Below are 23210 nucleotides of genomic sequence, written 5' to 3' on the forward strand. Positions count from 1 at the left end.
TACATAAATAACAATTTTCTACTTTGTTGCTGTACAATCAGTTTAATCTGTGCATCTATTCCACTGGAAATTATGCACAATAAAGGAGCACAGCTCAAATAACAAAGAGCTGTAATTTACTAAAGATAAAGGCCGAAGAGGGGCTCTAGCCAGCTCCAGTAATTCTGCATGCTTCTGTAGGTCGATTGGCTGCTCGGATTTTTCCATTGGTTCTTTGCAAGGACTTTGTGCATTTCAGGTTTTATTTTAATAACCTTTGCTGTTAATAGAATATGGCTGATGTTACTCCATTACACTGGAAAAATGTAACTATATTTGATACCCAATGTGTTTGCTAACAGTCATAGTGTAAAACACATTGACATCAATACTAATAATATAATGATAAACTTAACCAAATTTTTACAAAATTTGTAAATATTACACTTCCCGAAATAAGCTGCAGAGGAAGATCATTTGAGTGTGCAATGTACTTCCTATAAAAAAAAAAGAATTACAGCCAATCATTGCAACTGTATCTGAGACAAAGTTTTGCTCATTGGTCCTTTCTTCTTTGTATTTTACAATCATTCCCATGCATTGTTTGAGTCAAAAATCCAAACATTTTATTCTGCCAGTCATATTTTTTCAATATCTTTCCAAACACATTTTACATCAGTAATTTTTTACACAGCAAAGTATAAATTAAGTTCTTAAATGGGTTTGCCCTAGCTCAGTGTTTCTCAACCACTCTGGTCGCAGGCTGCCACTGGTGGGTCATGAGTTGCCATTGTTTGTTATGGTAGTGGGTCAAACTACCCCACACAGTCTGACGATAGTGCTCAATTCACCAAGGGTACACCCGGGAAAAACTACGCTGAGAAACACTCTCAGCACATGCTGACCATAGTCTGCTCAAAAGGGGCCACTGTGTGCATGTCTGTGGGATCATTCAGTTAATAACAAAGATAGATTAAAATGATGTCAAACTGACAACTAACATAATATTTTTAAAGTAACCGTATTTAATCAAATATATTCAGTGATAAATTGTAAAATTACTTATGTCAAACTCAGGAAACGCTTCAACGAGCAATGCAGATTCCCAAACTCACTTGGACAAATTCAATGCACTGCATCCCAACTAAGCATGCACACCTTTCATTTACCACTTAAAGGTAAATTATATATTTCAAGCCAAATAGCAAAATGGATCAGTACATTGAATTTTGAGTTATGTGAACTATCATGTTGTATCTTCAGCAGTTTATTAACTTTAGTTTTGTTCACTTTTGTTTTTTTTAAAGCATGGCCTAGTTATTCTGGCTCTAATCATCCCCCGTCTAATTGGCTAACTATCTCTCACCACTTCAGCACTTAATAGCCAATGTGTGGTGAGTACACTGGCACAAAATGTCTGCCATCAGATCATCCAGGTGGATGCTACACATTAGTGGTGGCTGAAGTAGCACCCCATCCTCTGTGTAAAGCGCTATATAATTGTAAATATGTGATGTATGTGGTCATGTCCCAGCTGGAATGGACCCTGCTAACCTGTCTGGCCAGGAAACCATCATAAAGGAAAGTCAGGAGGAGAACTGTGATATTCCCCTTACGTGCCAGGAAGTGGACATGTAAAGACATCATGGATGGGGAAGCAGCCCTAAACAGGATGGCAGGCAGTCCTTTACCCAGTCGGAAGGCTAAGAATATGGGATGTGGGTAACTGCCTGCTATGGGCAGAGAGTCTCCCCATACACTGGATGGCAGCATCCTGTCTGGAGAGCCTCAGTATGGATGTCTACAGGGCAGAATGGGTGTTATGGTCCCGTGGCGCTGCCGTGTCATGTTCTGTGGGGGCCACCTACAGGAGCTGTCGATACTCACTGCACAAGGACCAATGTGGTCCTGACTGACCCAGAATTGCTTCCCAGAGACAATAGGGTGAGCAGTGGAAGTACTCCCTGGTCGGATGTTAAAAGAGAGCCCTCCACTTGGCCTAGGGATTCAGAGTCAGGTGAAGCTCACCTGGGAGGAGTGGAGGAGAAGAGAATTGTGGTGTAGGTGTAGATTGCTAAGGAGGAGACCTGTACAAGGTATTTGTGAAATAAAACTATTTTATCTGAACCAGGACTGTGTTTATAAGGTTGTGTTGATGGTTTGATGTCATGAGACAGTCCCTACAGGCCACATATATCAGTTATTATTAAAGGAATATGCAACCCAAAAATGACATTTTCTTTTTATGTTACATAACCTATGCAGTTTTGGGTGATGGCTGAGAAAAATTTCTAATCTCATGTTTTCATGGAGAACGAACCTAACAAAGTTTCGGACAGAATGGGAACCTATGGTAACCAATGCTGGACAGCAGCAAACGATATCAATAAAAACCATGAAAAAAATCTCACAGTACTCGTGTTGCATGACTTGCATGATGAGTCATCCATTCATACACTCAAAACGTGCTAAAATATTGTTAAATAAGTAACTCTGGAAAATTAAAGTAGTCCACAAATAGAAAGTCCATTTACATGGGGACATGCTTTTGAAATGAAGACCCACATCTCCACCTCATTCATTTGACAACAGCCTTATCTTCAATTGCATGTAAAAGGTCTATAAATGCACTCACTTATATATGTTTGTGAATATACTGTATCTGTTCAGATTAGTGAGGCAAAAAGCTATTGTACATTGAGTTTAGTGCACTACAGAGAACACTGCTGATCCCAGCCACCATCCCTGCTTTTGCAGTTTAGATGTGATGATTTTACTTTCCGTCAGCTACACCCTGACAAAGTTCTCATGTGCTCTTTGTAAGACAGACATGACCAAACAATAACAAAAATAACCATAAACAGCAAAAAAGTACTAAACTGAAAAGGCATTTTTTCAAGAATGATATTGTAGAAGTTCCCTGTTGACCTGCAAAAGAAGTACAAACACCACTGGACTTACTTGGAATGTTGTTGGCAGCAAAAACAGTTCAAGAAACACTGCCTTTTACTCCAAAACAGATTTGCTTGAGCTTTAGGCACTACTGATCTGCACCTCACCATAAACAAGACTTCTACAGAAAATGTAAAACAAAACTGTAAAGGCAAATTGTAATTGTGGAAAACCGTGAAGATTAAAAAACAACAAGCAGGTGAAAATACAAAAGGAACGTAAGAAACATAAACAAAAACAAAACAATAGCAAGGAAAGACAAAATGAAATACAGCTTGCATAAATCTATACTAATAAAAGGCAAAGCCCTCACTCACTCACTCACTCACTCACTCACTCACTGACTCACTCACTGACTCACTCACTCACTCATCACTAATTCTCCAACTTCCCGTGTAGGTGGAAGGCTGAAATTTGGCAGGCTCATTCCTTACAGCTTACTTACAAAAGTTGGGCAGGTTTCATTTCGAAATTCTACGCGTAATGGTCATAACTGGAACCTATTTTTCTCCATATACTGTAATGGAGTTGAGCTTGATGGCCGTGGGGGGGGGCGGAGTTTCGTGTGACATCATCACGCCTCCCACGTAATCACGTGAACTAATTGTCAATGCAGTACGTAGAAAACAAGGAAGAGCTCCAAAAAGCGCTGAAAAAAACATGCATTATACAATTGAGAAGGCAGCGAAACAATAAGAAGCGAGCGAGTGACACATACAAGCATATTCATGAGTGCAGCTACTTCGGAAACAAAGCACGGTGTAAACCTAAAGTTTAAATTAAGTTCATAGACAGGCTGCCGCTGCCGTTTGTCATGCCCACGGCTAATGCGGGATACAAGTTTAATGGGAGGACGCAGGATATAAATGAGAGTTTTGATCACTTTGTAACTAAGTTAAAATTGCTGGTGAAGGGCTGTGCTTATGCAAATTCCGAGAGACTGTGTTTGTGGGGGGATTGACAGTTAAGGCGGGTGGGGGAGTGACGTCATCATCTCCCCTCCCATTCACCTCATTTTGCTCTGAGCTGAGCTCCACAGCTAACGCGGTCTTGCGGAAGCAACTTTGTGACTCTGCCACCAAATACTCACAGAAAAATCTACAAGTTAATACACACGCTGTCTCTAGAGTTTCTCCACACTCTGAATCCTCCAGGCATTACTTACAAAAGGTTACATTGACAATCGTGTTATGTTATTTTTAAAATGTTTCCTTTTCTTAGTACAAGCACAGCTGAGAAGCTTCGATGCATGTGCTCTATAACACGTTAAAAAATAATGCATTTAATCACACTTTGCATTCCAAGCAAAGGGGAACTTCTGTCAATGCATGATTTCCTGGTACACCGATTACATTGATGCACACATCAGATCTACAAAAATGTAACAGTCGGAAAAAAGCATGTTGCTAGGACTGATTGGAGGAAAATTTCATTTCAAAAGACTACCCGACGGAAGCCTTGATAAAAGCGTGGTTTTGTGCACATATATATATGTATATACTGAATATGTAGATATATATGTATATATACTGTATATATGTGTGTATATGTATATATATGTTTATGTGTGTATGTATATATATGTATATATATATATATGACAGCAACACTCATGACAATGACAATGTCAATCATGTTACATTATTATTAAAATGTTTCCTTTTCTTTTTCATTACTTCTTTAACACACTACTTCTCCGCTGCGAAGCGCGGGTATTTTGCTAGTACTTAAATAAGAAAGACTGTATGCCACGTGATCCAGGCTTAGCAGAAGGCAGTGCTTACTGAAATGATGAGTAAGCTTGAAAGAAAAAAAAAACAAAACAAAATCTCCAGTCACCCTATAATTGGCACAGCATCTTTTCAGAACCACCCCTATGTGAATGCCAGGTCCTCTGCTGTGTCATAAAGACATCTGAGACAAGAATAAGAGACTTCAGCCCACACAGCTCATTGTGAAATGTAGTAGAGCATAACTAACATCACCAGTGTGAAGAAGTAAGGGCCTGACCAGTCACACGTCTCGTAGCTTCACAATAACCTGAAGGATTTGTTTGGCCCAGCCAAGAGATGTTTTTGTGAGCGTGTACATTCCTGCATCTAACTGCAGTGAACTTCGAACATATTTCTGATATTTTGTTTATCTGTTTAGGTTATGCACATGTTACATGTACATTTCTCAACATTAGTCATTTAAAAGAGTGGAATTTCCAATATATCAGCAGAACTTTAAACTTTTAACATAAGAGTTCAAAATAATAACAAGTTTATTTTTTAAGGAAAACAATGTTAAAGAGCATTTTAATGCTGAATAGCAAAGAAGGTTAAAGACCCAACATTTTGGCCGTATTGCCTTTGTCATGTGTGTTTTTTCCAGTACAGCCAAATGGTGCCAAAGCAGCACTGCAGAACTTGGCAATGCACAGCATTCAGTGGGGTGCCATGCTCATGAACACATCCGGGCTATTTCAAAGCTGCAAATCCACTTCTTTATGGTTTATATGTAAATGTGTTTCACATCAAGAGGAATAAAATACTGCATATGCAGATTTTTAATGACTATGTGATATCTTTGAACAGTATGTAAAATTTTTAGTGAAACATCATTTCAGATATAGTGAATTGAGAGCACATATACCTCTATTCGTATATCTGCAGTGTTTAGATGTGTCAGCTGCAGTGTAACCATATAACCTCAACTTGGTCATGTAGTTCTAAATGACTCATAAAAATGTCAGCCAACATTTTAGTTATGAATATTTAATTCATCTTGTTAGCCCTGCCTAGATCATGCTGTTCCTGGAGCATGCTTCAGTTGGAGATAACATTCTGCTGCTTCAGTGAATATCTGCAATAGCTCTGTAGTCAGCAATCACCATTTAGCTTAATGTCAACTTATATCCAAGATGTTCACTTCTTTCCTGAATAACGCATAATTATCCAACAAGCCTGAACTCAGATCAGTAAAGGCTGAATAGTTCATGATAGTACAGAAAATGATGGTTGTGGAGTAAAGTTACATGATATTGTAATAAGATGGCTCATAATGCTAGTCAAGATTAATAATATAACAAACCTTCATTACATTATCCTGATATGCAAAACAGTCAGATTTTGTGCCCTCTGAGATGCTATTGTACTTCTTTATTATGTTACCAAGTAGTAGATTTTTATGATATGATAACCATAAACTTGGGAGTTACTTCTTCGCAAAAGGCATTATATCAGTTTTTTCAGGTTCTTTTCATAGTTAATTAACAAAAAATTACCCTAAACAAGGGGTGAGCAACATCGGTTGTGGAGAGGCACACTGGCTACAGGTTTTTTTTCCAATACAATTGCTTAATTAGACATCAGTCCTTGCCAATGACAGATCTTATTTAATTTCATGGCTTGGTAGTGTTGTAATCCTACAATGTCAGGTTATTCTTATATTGTAGATTTGTTTTCCTTTCTAAGGATATCATCCATATGATTTGAAGCCTAAAATGGATGAGAAATTCTCATTCCTATATTTTTTCTCTTCAATTTCCTTTTAAATATTTTTTAAACCAGATAGTTCATGATGAATAAACACAGATGTAAATGATAGATAGATAGATAGATAGATAGATAGATAGATAGATAGATAGATAGATAGATAGATAGATAGATAGATAGATAGATAGATAGATAGATAGATACTTTATTAATCCCAAGGGGAAATTCACATAATCCAGCAGCAGTATACTGATACAAAGAAACAATATTAAATTAAATAGTAATAAAAATAAAAAAAATTAAAATAAAATTAATGTTCGCTAGAGAAGTCCAAAAACATAATTCTTACAGCACCACTGCCTCTGTCCAGGTGGGAGAGGAATCGATGAAGCATATAGATGAGGGCATCCTCCGCTCCCACCTTCTCCTGGTATGCGAACTGCAGAGGGTCGAGGGCGTGGTGGACCTGTGGCCTCAGGTGGTGAAGCAGCAGCCGCTCCATGGTCTTCATCAGATGTGACGTCAGAGCAACAGGCCGGAAGTCATTCAGCTCACTAGGACGTGATACCTTTGGGATAGGAGTGATACAAGATGTTTTCCAAAGCCTTGGGACTCTCCCCTGTTCCAGGCTCAGGTTGAAGATGCGCTGTAGAGGACTCCCCAGTTCCAACGCACAGGCCTTCAGCAATCGTGGCGATACACCATCTGGACCCGCTGCTTTGCTGGCACAAAGTCTTTTCAGCTCTCTGCTCACCTGGGCTGCTGTAATTATGGGTGGGGATGTCTCACCTATGCTGGTGTCAGCAGAAGGATGGTTGGAGGATGTGGCAGTACTCCGAGGTGAGAGTGGGTTACTGTGATCAAACCTATTAAAGAAGTTGTTCACTTAGTTTGCTCTCTCCACGTCTGTCTCGATCGCGGCACCCCGCTTCGAGCTGCAGCCAGTGATAATCTTCATCTCATCCCACACTTCCTTCATGCTGTTGTTCTGCAACTTCTGCTCCAGCTTTCTCCTGTACTGCTCTTTCGCCACCCTGATCTGGACTCAGAGTTCCTTCTGCACGCACTTGAGCTCATGCTTATCACCACCTTTAAAAGCCCTTTTCTTCTGGTTCAAAAGGCCCTTGATGTCACTTGTAACCCATGGCTTGTTGTTCTTACTGGAACTACAATGTCCATACAGAAGTTGATGTAATCAGGTGTGCATTCAACAGCCTCTTCAATGTTCTCACTATGTGACCCAAGCAATATATCCCAGTCTGTAGTTCCAAAGCAGTCTCTCAGAGCCTGCTCTGCCTCAGGGGACCACTTCCTGAATGAGCGTGTAGTTGTAGGTAGCGCCCTCACTCTTGGTTTGTATTGAGGCTGAAGAAGAACCAGGTTATGATCTGCTTTCCCAAGCGCAGGCAGTGGAAACACGTCACTTAGACAACTGTAGTTCCCTTTATCATTTGAATCTTACTACTAATAAGATGCATTGAAAAATATTGAATGCAACCGTTTAAGACTAAAATAAGCAAAAAAGATGGGAAATTTTAACAAGCAAGAGATCTAAAATGAAGCAGAATATTGTCACATGAGCAAAAAGTATTCATCAGCTATAATTTCACATTAATCAATTGGGTTGGAGCAAAAACCCACAGCCACTACAGCTCCTCAAGAGGAACGTTGCTAACCCCTGCTTTAAACAATACCTTAGCCTATTAACCTCATGTTACCGGTACATCCCACAATACTATCCCCAGAGACTATGACTTATAATTGTTCACATTTCCTTCAGCTTCACAGAGTTTTCCACCAATGTAAGGGTTGCACGAAGGAATCCCCTTGCATCCCTGCCTGAAAGACCTTGATTTGGTAGGAAAGTGAACCCTAACCTCTCAGTAACTGCTAATGTCAGTGTACATAAGGTTGTTTCAGTCATATAAAAACAAACTTTATTTCACTGTACCCTGTATATGTTTATTTTGCAGAGAACTCCGACATTGATGTATCAAACAGTAGGAATTAAATAAATGGAATCATATGACCTGAACAACTTAAATCTACATCCACACAGCAAGCTTTGTATTAGGTGGTTCACCTTGAGCAGTTACAGAGTTTGCATGACATGCTTTTCTTCTTACACCATCTGAGTTGCTCATGATCGATGGAATGTTGTTGTATATGGAAAGCTTAATTACGATTTCAAAAAAGTGCTCTATAGTCCTCTCTTTTATATAATGCCTAGATGAAGTAATTCAATTGGAAAATGTGCTGGTAAAACTGGTTGCTACAGTGGTTACATAGCAAGAGTTGCATCCGGCTAAAATCAGACAACTGATAACATGTCAGTGGTCTTGTTGAGGCCACATACTAACTAAAAGTCCCAAAAGCTTTTTTTCTATCTCTTTACAAGCACACAATGGTTAGTTTATATGAGCTTAAAGCTCATATGATGTATAGTCATAGCACTATACGAGCATTTGCTTTTGCATTTACATTTGCATAACTCCCATCAGCCCTAAGACTACTTACTCTCTATTAATAATATGCATTCTAATTAATACACTGCCTAAAAATACTTGTCCAGTAACAAATGCAATATCAACCACAATGATTGGCTTTCCATTATGAGCTCTACATTCTTGTTCAAATTGTAACAAACACAGAGAAGGAAAGACCAAGGCACACACACCGAATGGAGGTTAAGCCCAACAGCTGCCACATTTATTCCACAATAAGTAACTTACAGCAGTCTTCTAGCAGAATCAAAGTCACAAACATCCTATAAAAATAACACTCACTTTACTAGGCAAACTATTCCACTCTTGCAATGTGTTCCCAATCATTGTCCAGCGTCTTGCGTTGTGTCTCTTTTCCCAGTTTCCCAAGGTTATGATCGGTAAGTCTGTATTTATAATGCTATGGGAGTCTCCAACTGCCTTCTCGAGCCTTCTAAGACTTCAAAAGTATAATGAGAAAGTTCCAGGGATTCCTGGAATGCAGAGCTCAGCACACCTGTGAATACCCTACTGTCAATCACCTGTCCAGAAACGATCCATCTAAAGAGTGGAAATGCTAAAAACAAGTCTAAATAGGATGTTAGCACATCACAGCATCTTCTTTTGCAGACTTTCAAATGGCTCCAGTTGCCAGTTAACCTATATAAATATCTTTGTGTTGGGGGTTGAAAACCTGCATACCCAGTGAAATACCATTATAAACATGGAGGAGAAAGTGCACACTGCATATAGTCATGGGCAATGACTGGAACTGAATGCTGTCTTTTGGAGTTGTGAGGCAGCATCTTTAGCTCCTGCCCAACTTTGTCAATAATGTGCAATAAACCTGTACAGATTAAATGGATGTCATACTGTACTGTTCTCTTTATTGCATTAATTTATGTTTATCAAGAACTCAATAGAAAAATAAAACAAGGCAATATAATAATAATATAATATAATATATATAATAATAATGGTAAAGTCTTTACAATCTATGAATCCTGAATACAGTATGTATTCATTTGATTTGATTTATGGCAGCAAAAATATTGGTTTGATTTGCCTTACTCATATTGCTATGTTATATAAAAAAAACTCAGAGTGCATGTTAACAAATAACAAATGTATCTTCCACTCTTTTTCAGGATAATCTGTCAGTAGAAGATGTTTTTACACTCTACAGAAATAAACCAACAACATTTTCGCTTAAGGTCAAAGAGGTATGTTCCTAGAAATGAAAACTGATACCATCAGTAGAGGACCATGGTTCTCAGAATAAGGTATAACCTGCTGGTAAACAGAAAGACTCAATTAGAACTGTTACCTACTACCCAGTCCACTGGTTTCTGTGATCCTTCTTTGAACTGCATGTTTAGTACCAGAATAGCTTCAGAAAATATACATTGTAAAACAGATAGCTTAAAGAATTGCTGAAGCAGTACAATGCCATGTTCGTTGCAATGGTTTGAAAATAAAATATTGACATTTTGCTAAGATGAACAAAAATATATATATATATACAGTATTTTCTTTTTTCTTTTACAGAACATGATTGTTCATCCTTTCAGTCTGTCATCACATCCTTTTGCAATGCTAACTGCACCAAATGCCTTGGAACATGCGAGGAAACACGGTAAGTCAAATATTGATAGGTAAATAAGCTCTATGCAGTACTGATATTTAGTTAACAATCATGGTCCTCCAACTTACATGGAAAACTTGGGGGTTGGTGGCAGGACTGGCACTCCAGCCACCGTAAAAAAACCTTACACTATTCCAGTGTAGTGCTGAGGTTTTCCAATCCAAGTAGTTCATCGTGTGGTAGGTGTGGCAACGTGCTATCAGAACATACTCCCAACCTCTCTCTCTCTCTCTCCTCTCACGATATTAAAATAAAACACCTTACTTGCTATGTAACTTTGTAGATGTTTAAACATAATATTAAACTAGCTTAATCTAGTTCAGAATCACAGGGGGTTGGAGTTCATCCCAACAGCAATGGGCACAAGACAGAAACCAACCCTGGCACACTTCAGCATTCACATTTCATTCAGCCTAATAAGCATGTAAGCATGAACAGTATACTATTCATCCCCATATTGACCCTGAGAGAACATGCAAACTCCATAAAGACAGCTACCATACATGAGGTTTAACATAGGGACAAGAGATCCAAGAGGATCCTTACCAATATACTTATACTGTATATGTATTGTCAAAGTGAGATTCACAAAGCCAGTTCAAGACCTTTATTTGACATATGCATCGGATCACCCAACACCTCAAAAGAGATGACTGAATTACAGCTCTTTAAAAACACAGCTAATTGCAGAAGTACATGATTGGTTTCATTCTTTATGTTCTTGTAAGTTACTGGTAATTGGACCCTCAGAGTCTGAATTCTGTTCCACTAGATTATACTGGTTCTCTTGTCAATATTTAACCTTGCAGAGAAACAGTGGTGGGAACAGGTCAAGAGGCTTTAAATAAAATGTTTAATAAATGTGCTAAATGCAAAAGATAACAGTTAACAAGAATATGTCATTCAATATAATCAGTATATAATCAACTAGTTAAATCACCTCTAACAGTATATATGTGCAATATAAAGTTGACTGACTCACTCACTCATTAACCAAAACCATATTTCCTGTTTAGTTAAGAGATATAACTAGTTACATTTCTTTTTCCAGTTGGAGTACAGACTGGTGAAGTGACTTACTCATGGCCAATAACAGGATTTGAAGTCCAAAGTCTTAACCACTTCACTACACTACCCACCAATAATTTTAGCCCTTGGTTAAAAAAAAAAATCTTCAACTACAGGTATTGTTTAAAGAAAGGCACTTAGTTACCCAGTAATTGTAATACACACAATTAACTGACAGCACTATAACTGAGGCTCATTTTCTAATGAAATGTGACACAGCTAGTAGTAAAATAAACAGAGAGACAGTAAATAAAACTTGATAAAAGTAAAGGATGGGGGTTCCAGGAGGAAATCCTGCATTATATGTGATGTCTACAGTTAGGTAAGTGCATTGCCTGCTGTCACTGTTACTGTGAGCATATGCAATAGAATGGAGAGTTGCTTTCATGTGTACCACTCCCCAAGCTGGGATGATTATAACAAGCACTGCAGTCCCAGAGCAACAGAAAAGATAAAGAAAAAAATAAAGAAATGATCTGTGGTGCAAGCAACCAACACTGCTTCCCTACTAGACCACCACAAGTATAGAAGCATACCAGCGAAAGCAAAGCTGAGTCACAAAATAACTGTTATTATCCCATAAAATGAGGAATTGGACACAACAAACTTCTTCTTTTTTCGGCTGCTTCCATTAGGGGTTGCCACAGCGGATCATCTTCTTCCATATCTTTCTGTCCTCTGCATCTTGTTCTGTTACACCCATCACCTACATGTCCTCTCTCACCACATCCATAAACCTTCGCTTAGGCCTTCCTCTTTTCCTCTTCCCTGACAGCTCTATCCTTAGCATCCTTCTCCCAATATACCCAGCATCTCTCCTCTGCACATGTCCAAACCAACTCAATCTTGCTTCTCAGACTTAGTCTCCCAACTCTCCAACTTGAGCTGACTCTCTAATGTACTAGTTTCTAATCCTAACTATCCTCGTCACACCCTGTGCAAATCTTAGCATTTTTAACTCTGTTACCTCCAGCTCTGTCTCCTGCTTTCTGGTCAGTGCCACCGTCTCCAATCCATATAATATAGCTGGTCTCACTACCGTCCTGTAGACCTTCCCTTTCACTCTTGCTGATACCCGTCTGTCACAAATTACTCCTGACACTCTTCTCCACCCATTCCACCCTGCCAGCACACTCTTCTTCACCTCTCATCCACAATCCCCATCCCTCTGTACTATTGATCCCAAGTATTTAAACTCATCCGTCTTCGCTAACTGTACTCCCTGCATCCTCACCATTCCACTGACCTCCCTCTCATTTACACACATGTATTCTTTCTTCAGAGGGGACTGGGCAGTCTCATGGTCTGGAATTCCTACAGATTTTATTTTTTCTCCAGCCGTCTGGAGTTTTTTTTGTTTTTTCTGTCCCCCCGGCCACTGAACCTTACTCTTATTCGATGTTAATTAATTTTGATTTATTTTGTTTTCTTATTGTGTCTTTTATTTTTCTATTCTTTATTATATGAAGCACTTTGAGCTACTGTTTGTATGAAAATGTGCTATATAAATAAATAAATGTTGTTCCTACTGACCTTCATTCCTCTCCTCTCTAGAGCATATCTCCACCTCTCCAGGGTCTCCTCAACCTGCTCTCTACTATCGCTACAGATCACAATGTTATCAGCAAACATCATAGTCCACAGGGACTCCTATCTAATCTTGTCTGTCAACCTATCCATCACCATTGCAAATAAGAAAGGGCTCAGAGTTGATCCCTGATGTAATCCCCACCTCCATGTTGAATGCATCCCTTGCTCCTACCGCAGACCTCACCACTGTCACACTTCCTTCATACATATCCTGTACAACTCTTACGTACTTTTCTGCCACTCCCGACTTCCTCATACAATACCACAGCTCCTCCCGAGGCACCCTATCATATGCTTTCTCCAGGTCCACAAAGACACAATGTAACTCCTTCTGGCCTTCTCTAAACTTCTCCATCAACATCCTCAGAGCTAACATTGCATCTGTGTTGCCCTTTCTTGGCATAAAACCATACTGCTGCTCACTAATCATCACCTCATTTCTTAACCTAGCTTCCACCAGTCTTTCCCATAACTTCATGCTGTGGCTCATCAATTTTATTCCCCTGTAGGTACTGCAGTCCTGCACATCCCCCTTATTCTTAAATATCGGCACCAGTACACTTCTTCTCCACTCCTCAGTCATGCTCTCACTTTCCAAGATTCCATTAAACAATCTGGCTAAAAACTCCACTGCCATCTCTCCTAAACTCCTCCATGCTTCCATAGGTATGTCATCTGGACCAACAGCCTTTTCATTTTTCATCCTCTTCATAGCTGTCCTTACTTCCTCCTTGCTAATCCGTTGCACTTCCTGATTCACTATCTCCACATCATCCAACCTCTTCTCTCTCTTGTTCTCTTCATTCATCAGCCTCTCAAAGTACTCTTTCCATCTGCTCAACACACTCTCCTTGCTTGTGAATACGTTTCCATCTTTATCATTTATCACCCTAACCTGCTGTACATCTTTCCCAGCAAGTCCCTCTGTCTAGCACAGGTACAGGTCCTTTTCTCCCTCCTTAGTGTGCAACCTCTCATACAACTCATCATACGCCTTTTTTTTAGCATTCGCCACCTCTCTCTTCACATTGTGCCTTATCCCCTTGTATTCTTCTCTACTTTCTGCATCTCTCTGACTATTTCACTTCTTCTTTGCCATTCTCGTCCTCTGTATACTCTCCTGTATTTCCTCATTCCACGATCAGGTTTCCTTTTCCTCCTTCCTCTTACCAGACCTCACGCCAAGCACCCTTCTTGCTGTCACCCTTACTACATCTGCTGTAGTTTCCCAGCTGTCTGGTAACTCTTCACTGCCACCCAGTTAATGTTTAACTTCCTACCTAAACTAAACCTTGCAGTCTTCCTTTTTCAACTTCCACCATTTGATCCTTGGCTCTCTCCTCACTCTCTTTTTCTTCTTGATCTCCAACATCATCCTATAGACCACCATCCTATGCTGCTTAACTACGCTTTCCCCTGCCACCACTTTGCAGTCTTCAATCTCCTTCAGATCAACTCTTCTGCATAGGATGTAATCTACCTGTGTTCATCTTCCTCCACTGTTGTACGTAACCCTATGTTCCTCCCTCTTCTTAAAATACATATTCACCACAGCCATGTCTATCCTTTTGGCAAAATTCACTATCCTCTGACCTTCTTCATTCCTCTCCTTGACACCATACCTACACATCACCGCCTCATCTCCACTGTTCCCTTCACCAACATGCCCAGTGAAATCCATTCCAATCACCACTTTCTGTCCCTTGGGTACACTGTTCATCACTTCATCCAACTCACTCCAAAAAATCTTCTTTCTCACCCATTGCACACCCAACTTGCGGTGCATATGCACTAACAACATTCATCATGATGGAAAATGGCCTGGAACTGACCAGCTGAAGGACTGTTATTCCAGCCCCCTAAAACATACATGCACCACTTTTATAGATCTTTACTCTTTTTCAGTTGAAAAGAAAGAAAAAAAACTGCACTGCTAGTAACAGTTTGGCTTCATAAATTGTACAAAGTGATAGATTTACATGCTTGTCTGTCTATCCCCACAAAATCGATCAATCACAGCTGTCAGTCTGAGGATATTATAAAGACAATGCAATTAACATAGTAACACAGCACATGAGTGCATAGCTTTGCTAGCTTAGCCTGGCATAGCTAAAGTTAAGATTATTAAACAGGATTTTCTAATGGCCAAATATAACCAAAACAATTGCTCAGCCTTACCTATGAAATGTAATCCCCTGGGATCTGGCTTGGAGTGTACAGCGATTTGTACAATCACAAGCAACACATGCGTGAGGCATCTTTATCCACTACTTCACTCCACAGCAGTGCCACTTGCAATATGGCGGTGACATTGACATACGATGCTGCTGGTCATGCGGCGTCTAGTAATTCTATGTCTATGCTGCCAGTGACACCCACACATATCCATGACAACTGTTAAACATGAAGGTCCAAGACAACTTTGTTAGTTTTTATTAAGGCAGTAGTGGTTAGATTAAGGTTAGTGATTTCTGGACTGTGGAGGAAACAGACAGAAATGACACTTATACTTACATACTTATTCTGTATATAATAATGTCAGCCCAGGGCAGCAATACCTCCTTGAGACAAGCTGAAGGGTAATCCACAGATGTGGATGTGACTATAACTTTATATGCTGTGTATATACCGTATATATACTGTATATATATACTATGGGGTTCGCCCTCTGCTTGCTTCGCTTGCCAACCCCCTCGGCCTGCGATACTCGCCAGCCAGTTTGTGTCTCTGCCGCTCACGTTGTGAAGAGGGGTGCTGAACACATCCTAAGGTCACGTGGTTGCTCCTCCGAAACCCCCTCTTAAACGGTGATACAATGGGAAACAAATACAGTTTTTTTCACCTCCTCGTTGCTCGATTAGCTGCTAGTTTGCTGCTGCTGCCATGTCATGTGATCTGCATCTTGTGTGGTGCTTTGAACATTTTAAAGCCTATACAGCAGCTGTCCTACTCTTTGTCTTTTATTTCCAACCTCGGGCGTGGTTAAATCTCTTGGAATAAAGTCTTGTCTCGTGTGACGTGAGTTCTTGATATTTTTTAGTTTATAATTTAAAAATGAAATAAGAATCTGAAAATCTACCAACATCACATTAAAGATTGAATAATTCTGAAAAGAATGATACCAAAAATACATATGTAGGTTTTAAAATAAGCCCAATTTAATGCATGACAAAAAACTTGACATAAAAAAGTCACATAAAATTGTCCTTTAGGCCTACGATTTTATATATATATATATATATATATATATATATATATATATATGTACTGTATATATATAGGGCAGCATGGTGGCGCAGTGGGTAGCGCTGCTGCCTCGCAGTTAGGACACCCGGGTTTGCTTCCCGGGTCCTCCCTGTGTGTAGTTTGCATGTTCTCCCCGTGTCTGCGTGAGTTTCCTCTGGGTGCTCCGGTTTCCTCCCACAGTCCAAAGATATGTAGGTTAGGTGCATTGACGATTCTAAATTGTCCCTAGTGTGTGCTTGGTATGTGTGTGTGTGTGTCCTACGGTGGGCTGACGCCCTGCCCGGGGTTTGTTTCCTGCCGTGCGCCCTGTGTTGGCTTAGATTGGCTCCGGCAGACCCCTGTGACCCTGTAGTTAGGATATAGCAGGTTGGGTAATGGATGGATGTACGTATATCAAAAACCTGCCTGTTTATTAATTGCTGTCCTAAAATCATAAATACAGTAAGTCATTCAGGTTTATAGAATTACATTGTACTATGGCAACATTTCAGTCCAGGTTTGAGTTTAGGTGAGGCAGCCTTCTGCATAGATTTTGCCTGTGTGTTGATATGTGTATGAATGTGTACTTGGACACCATTTACAATTGGAGTAGCCTTTGGGTCTGAATTCTGAACAAGATGAAATGGATGTGTAGGAAAATTATTTGATTCTTATATTGTTTGCTTCCATTTTGATTTATTTTTTAATGTACTCTTATAATTTAGTAGCCTTTCTTTTTGTGTTTTCCCCTTACAGGTATGAAACTACATTCATTGAAGTCTGTGACAAAATCTAAAAATAAAGAGCTGATCAAAGACCCAAACCAGTCAACTAAAGAAGAAAATAATTCTGTAGAAGAATCAAATTAAATGTTTGTGTTTATGTCTTTTCACTCACAACGCAAATCAAGTGTCCAGTCATTTAGTTGGTCCAATTTTTCAAATGTATTGCACAGATGGCTCTATGAGACAGGACTCTCAGTCTAGGAGTGGTTCACAGTTCTGATCAGTTTTAGTTTGCATAAAGAGCAATGAAATTATTGTATTTTTCATTTGTATTTTTATGATGCAGCAAGCACTAATCAGAGACATTGTCAAATGGTCAGAGTCCCCAAATCCAAACAATTATAACAAATAGTTAAAGCATTTGCATGTATGTTTTCATTTTAGTAGATATTTAACTAATGGACTTGTTTACCTCAAGATACAAGGGTAAACCAAAAAGTAAAGGCAATTTGAAAATTACATGGTAACCGCAATGGATAGAATCTGACACAATACAACACATTTGTGATGGCTTATGGGTAGTTGTACACACAAAGTGCAATGCTCTGTCATTAGTTTAGCTGAAGCCAAAGTCCAATGAACATGGACAATCTGCTGTGGGATTGCACCATTGTTAAACAATGCACTGTATTGAAATTCCTTTAGGCAGAGAGAGTGAAACCTGCTGAAAGTCACTGCATGATGATGTTTTTGCTGATCAGTAAGCTGTTTGGGTACTCATCGTGTGCAAACTTTATAAAACCCCAAGTCATCATGCATTATAGCATGTGCAGATCCATAGCTGATATCCAAATGTGCAGCAGCAGCAGACTACATCGTCTGCTGGTCTTCTCTGATGAAGGCATTTGCATTGTCAATGTGGGCTTGTGTGAGCAATGTTAATGGTTGATCAGATCAAGCTTATTTGGTTACATTTGTTCTTTCCGCTTTAAACCTTTCTACCCATTCATAAACTTTTCATTGAGGCAATGCTGTTTTCAATTCCATACTGAGCCATCATTCTTCAGTGAATTTCAGCAAGTTTCACTTGCTCTGCCCAAGAAAATCTCATTACTATATGTTCTTAAACAATGGTGCAATTGCACAATGGTGCAATCAGACAGAGGAGATTGCCTTTTTCATTTGACCATGGCTTCAGCTACGCTCCATGAGCTGCCCGGATGAGGATGCAGCTACTACATATGGTTGTTGTAATCTTGTGATTTAAAGCCAGCACCCCAGATGTGAGGTTTAGTATGGCCCTGTCAAAAAGTGTAGGGTACATGATGAGTCTGTCTCACCAGCTGATTAGGACCTATGAGGTTTCCCAGGAGGAAGATACTATAGAACTGCTGTCTTCTAGAAGAGGCAGGTAGACACACATTAGTCTTGGGTGCCTGACCCTTTAATAAAAGGGTCCCATGACCTTTTTCTGTGAATAGTTGATTCTGATCTTGGAGGTGATTAATAAAACCAAAGTGTTTTTTAAACAGCTGTCCTCATTTTGAGCCAACTGAAACTGATCGTTTTGCTCCAAGCCCATCTATTCAGTTAGACTTGCATTTTTAAGTAGTAGCAGAACATTTCCATCAACATGTGGAAAGAAAAGTTGATAGAGTTGTTATTTGAAGGAAAATTCATAAACAGCAGACAGACAGCTTGGAAAGCTTGGAAATGTGATTAAAAATCTAGGGTTTCTTTTCTTGTTACAAGGTTAAATTATCAAGCAGGCAAAAAAAGAACCTGTCAGGAACATGAAAGTATTTATATTTACATTTTATTTTTATTTCAATGTGTTATTTCTTCTTGTATTCTTTTCTTACCATTCTCTCTGTTACAATATCACTGCACCATTTTGTGTTTGTATGTTTCTGTTAAAATCATGGCTTCCTGTTAGTTTGTGATAGGGGATGTGGCACATGCCTGAGTAATGTCATAAATTCTACTGGCATGCATCACCTTGGTATATCTGTGTGGTAAGAGGTGCCCAATGAGGTGTCCAAAACATTTTACTTCAAACAAAGGAAAGGAGAGGTCTTAACACATAAACAAGTGAAAAAAGAAAATCAATTAGAAAAAGAATTATTGTTTTTGACTTGTGTTTTATTTGTAATTTTGAATCTGGTTTTGTCCAAATAAAAATGTTAAGTAACATTTTCTGTCCCTGGCTCTTTGTCTGCTGACCTTAAAAAAACACTGGTGCTTTCTACAACATTTATTAAGTGAGACTCCCAGTTCATCCTCCAGCACATGTTAAAACTAAATGCAAAGCTCATGTCAAGTCCTAGCAAAAGGGCCAACATTATTAATAAAGTGTGTGATTTTGTAGACAAGTCCATGATTTAAAAAAAATGACTTTAGAGCAAAAATAGAAGAAGAAGGAGCACAAGACCTATAATAAAGTGACATAATGATGGAGTGCCTAAAGAATGTAAAGAGCCACTTACATTTGAGATGATATTTAAAATCACCTGAAACAGCAGTTTTGTGTTAAAGGGTGTGGGGGTTGACAGAGTCTTGCTCTGAGTCTGCAGAATGGGAATGACAATTCACTGGAAGAGAAAAAGAGTGGCCAGTTCCGGAGGCAATAATAAGGAAGAAGAATCATTAGGTTGCTAAAACACCCACACACACAATCAGAAATTCCATAATTCTTATTAATATGTGTTTTCATGTTTTATTATTATGTTTTGTGCTAAAATATACAGTGGTGTTCTCCCATATTGTCATTCATTAAAGGTAAAATCATAAAAATAATATATGAATATACAACAATAAATTAATTCAACTAATAATTTCAACTGTGTCTCTCAATTCATTGTGTGTTCGAGGTGTGTGGTGAAGCCATGATCCATGATGTATACATTTTACTATATACACAGTATGCATTCAAAGTAACTGACCTCATTAATATCTTTCTGAAACAATTGTCCTTCTTCCTCTGCATGATCTGTCTTATGCATAAAGTTTAGTTTTAAAACGTAATTTTATTGCAACATTTTCAAATTAATGTAACATGAGATTTCTCTTCCATTTTTGAATTTCTAAAAATCACAATGTGTAATGCAACTATTTAAATATTTTCTTAAATGCCAGCCAAAATCTTTTTAGTACTGCTGCTTTTTTACCCCCTCCACTACACTTTGTTCGGATGTGCTATGTATATTGGCAATAGAGAAACAGAATGGCCATGCAAACCAGAAATAACAATAACATTTGTTTCTATAGCACGTTTATCCAAAGAATGTAGCTCAAAGTTCTTTGAAATATGTTAAAGAAGTAGTTACATGCAAATAAAAGCAAATTAAATTTACAGTTGATTAAAATAATAATGAATAAATTGTATAATGTTGCACATGAAATTAAAAGAAGTGGGAGTTCAGGGTGATGTTTGTAGATGGGTCCAGAATTGGCTCAGTCATAGGAAGAAGAGAGTTATGGTGCTTGGACCCTTATCAGAATTGGCTGATGTTAAGAGTGGTGTTCCACAGGGGTCAGTGCTGGAGCCACTGCTATTTTTAATATATATAAATGATTTAGATAGGAATATAAGTAATAAGATGGTTAAGTTTGCAGATGAAACCAAGATAGGTGGATTGGCAGATAATCTGGTATCCATTAAATCATTACAGGGGTACTTGGACAGCATAAAGGCTTGGGGCACATTTGTGGCAGATGAAATTGAATGTTACTAAATGTAAAGTATTACCCATAGGAAGGAAAAATATTAGGTTTGAATACCTAATGGGAGGTCTGAAAATCGAGAGCACACCTTATGAGAAGGATTTAGGAGTTGTAGTGAACTCTACACTATCAATTTCCTAACAGTGTTCAGAAGCCATTAAGAAGGCAAATAGAATGTTAGATTATATAGCACAGTGTGTGGAGTACAAATCCAAGGAGGTTATGCTCAGCCTTTATAATGCACTGGTGAGGCCTCATCTTGAGTACTGTGTGCAGTTTTGGTCTCCAGGCTACAAAAAGGACATATCAGTGCAAGAAAAGGTCTAGAGAAGAGCAACTAGGCTGACTCCAGTGCAACAGGGGATGAACTATCAAGAAAGATTAAAAGAGCTGAGCCTTTTCAGTTTAAGCAAAAGTGACATGACTGAAATTTATAAAATTATGAAGGGAATTAATACAGTGGACCGAAACTTTTACTTTAAAATGAGTTAATCAAGAATAGTTGGAAACTAAGAGTAAATGTCACACAACTATTAGGAAGTTTTTCTTCACACAGGGAACCATAGACACTTGGAATAAGCTACCAAGTAGTATGGTAGGATTTTAGGGACTTTCATACCCGACTTGATGTTAATTAGAATAATTAAGTAGATAGGACTGGTGAACTCTGTTGATCGGAATGGCCTGTTCTTGTCTAGATTGTTCTAATATTCAAATGTTATGTTAAATAAATCACCGTCACATAAGAAAAATATTGTCATGCATGTGCGCCAGAGGGTCACCTTCCAGGCTCACCTAAGATATATAGTACCACCCTGGGAAGAGAGAGGGCGTTGTCTCCTTTTTCCCTTACAGCATTGAGAAACTATCCCTCAAGGGTACGAAGCCAGAGAAGCCCCTCCTCTCCCGGTCTGACCAATATAAAAGGGGGACATTCCCAGAAGGTGCTGTATCATTTGGAGCAGAGAGACCGACTTTCCCCAACCCTGGAGTTGATATCCCAACTATTTTGGGACTTGTTCTGCCTTCACACACTACAACTACAATATATAATTAAGAGGAGTACAGTCCTTAATTATAGAATTGTTTCTTTAAGTTTGTTAATGACAGTTCAATGATAAGGTCAGATGGCCAGGGCGAATAGAAAAAAATTTAAAAACTTTAGTTGTACTGGGGAAAAAAATAAATCTGTAGGGGTTCCAGGCTTAAAGACTACCCAGCCTCCACTGTGCATTCTACCTAACATAAATCTTCTTATGCAGTTCTTTATTTTATTTTTTAGCTTCATCTTGTAGGATTCAACACAGTGGGTCTTGTGATAAAGTGGGGTATCTACTTTAATTCAGACATCACGGTGGCTGCATGTGACTTTTATCAGGTGCCACCACAAAAGAACCAGGAAAGAAAACAGAAAAATAAAAATTAATAATAATTGCAGATTCACTGAAAATAATGATATGTCTATGCATATCTACATTATTAAGAGTAAAACTAAATTGAAGCTACAAAAAAGCAATATTTAAAAAGTGGGATTTTAGGAGTTTCTTAAAATTTCCACAGTATTAACTGGGTGTATCGCTATTGATAAAATATTCCAGATTTTTGGTGGATAATAGCACATGGCCACCTCATTACTTCTTTTAAGATTGGCTCTTGGAATTATAAAATGGCCATAGTTAGGAGATCTAAGGTTATAACTTGGAGTGTAGAGGGACAGGCACTTCAAAATATAGGAAGGGCCAAGATTATTTAAGGTTTTATGCACCATTAGTAATATTTTAAAGTCAATTCTAAATGACATGGGTAACCAATGTAATGATGCTAAAACAGATGAGATGTGCTCAGATTTTGTTTCTCTAGTTAAGCTGCTCCATTCCAATCTAACTGCAATCGATTGATGTCTTTCTTAGGTAGTAGACCTGTTAGGAATGGATTACAATAATCTAGTAGACTAAGAATAAAGTGTGAATTAATTTCTCAGCATCTTCTAGTGTTGTAAGAGGTCTAACTTTTGCAACGTTCCTTAAATGGAAAAATCCTTGTAATCTGGTTAACATGGGATTTAAAGTTTAAGTCAGAGTCCAAGGTTATACCTAAATCATTTACTTTCCCCTTAACTTTTAATGCTAAGGGGTCACATTTATTTATAATACCCTCACTATTTCCACTTTTATTAATGACTAAGATTTCTGTTTTTTCCTTACTTAGCTTGAGGAAATTACTACTCACCCATTCAGAAATACAAGACTATCATTGAATCAGACAGCCCAGAGGGTCAGGGTCATCAGATGCTATAGAAAAGTAAGACTGTGTGTCATCTGCATAGCTGTGGTAGTACACA

At 38.6% G+C, this 23210-nt stretch overlaps 1 protein-coding gene across 1 annotated transcript in view; it reads left to right on the plus strand.

The window, feature by feature from the left end:
- The window catches only part of LOC120530539 (uncharacterized protein C2orf80-like), a 43982-nt gene extending 24628 nt beyond the window's left edge, over positions 1 to 19354 (plus strand). The window contains exons 6-8 of the mRNA XM_039754967.1: positions 10042 to 10116; positions 10442 to 10529; positions 17178 to 19354. Of these exons, the coding sequence (XP_039610901.1) occupies positions 10042 to 10116; positions 10442 to 10529; positions 17178 to 17290 (276 nt within the window). The 3' untranslated portion in view covers positions 17291 to 19354. The remainder of the gene's footprint in view (positions 1 to 10041; positions 10117 to 10441; positions 10530 to 17177) is intronic.
- Positions 19355 to 23210: the final 3856 nt, after the last annotated feature.

The sequence above is a fragment of the Polypterus senegalus genome, chromosome 6 (assembly GCF_016835505.1).
Source record: "Polypterus senegalus isolate Bchr_013 chromosome 6, ASM1683550v1, whole genome shotgun sequence".
NCBI classification, from domain to species: Eukaryota; Metazoa; Chordata; class Cladistia; order Polypteriformes; family Polypteridae; genus Polypterus; species Polypterus senegalus.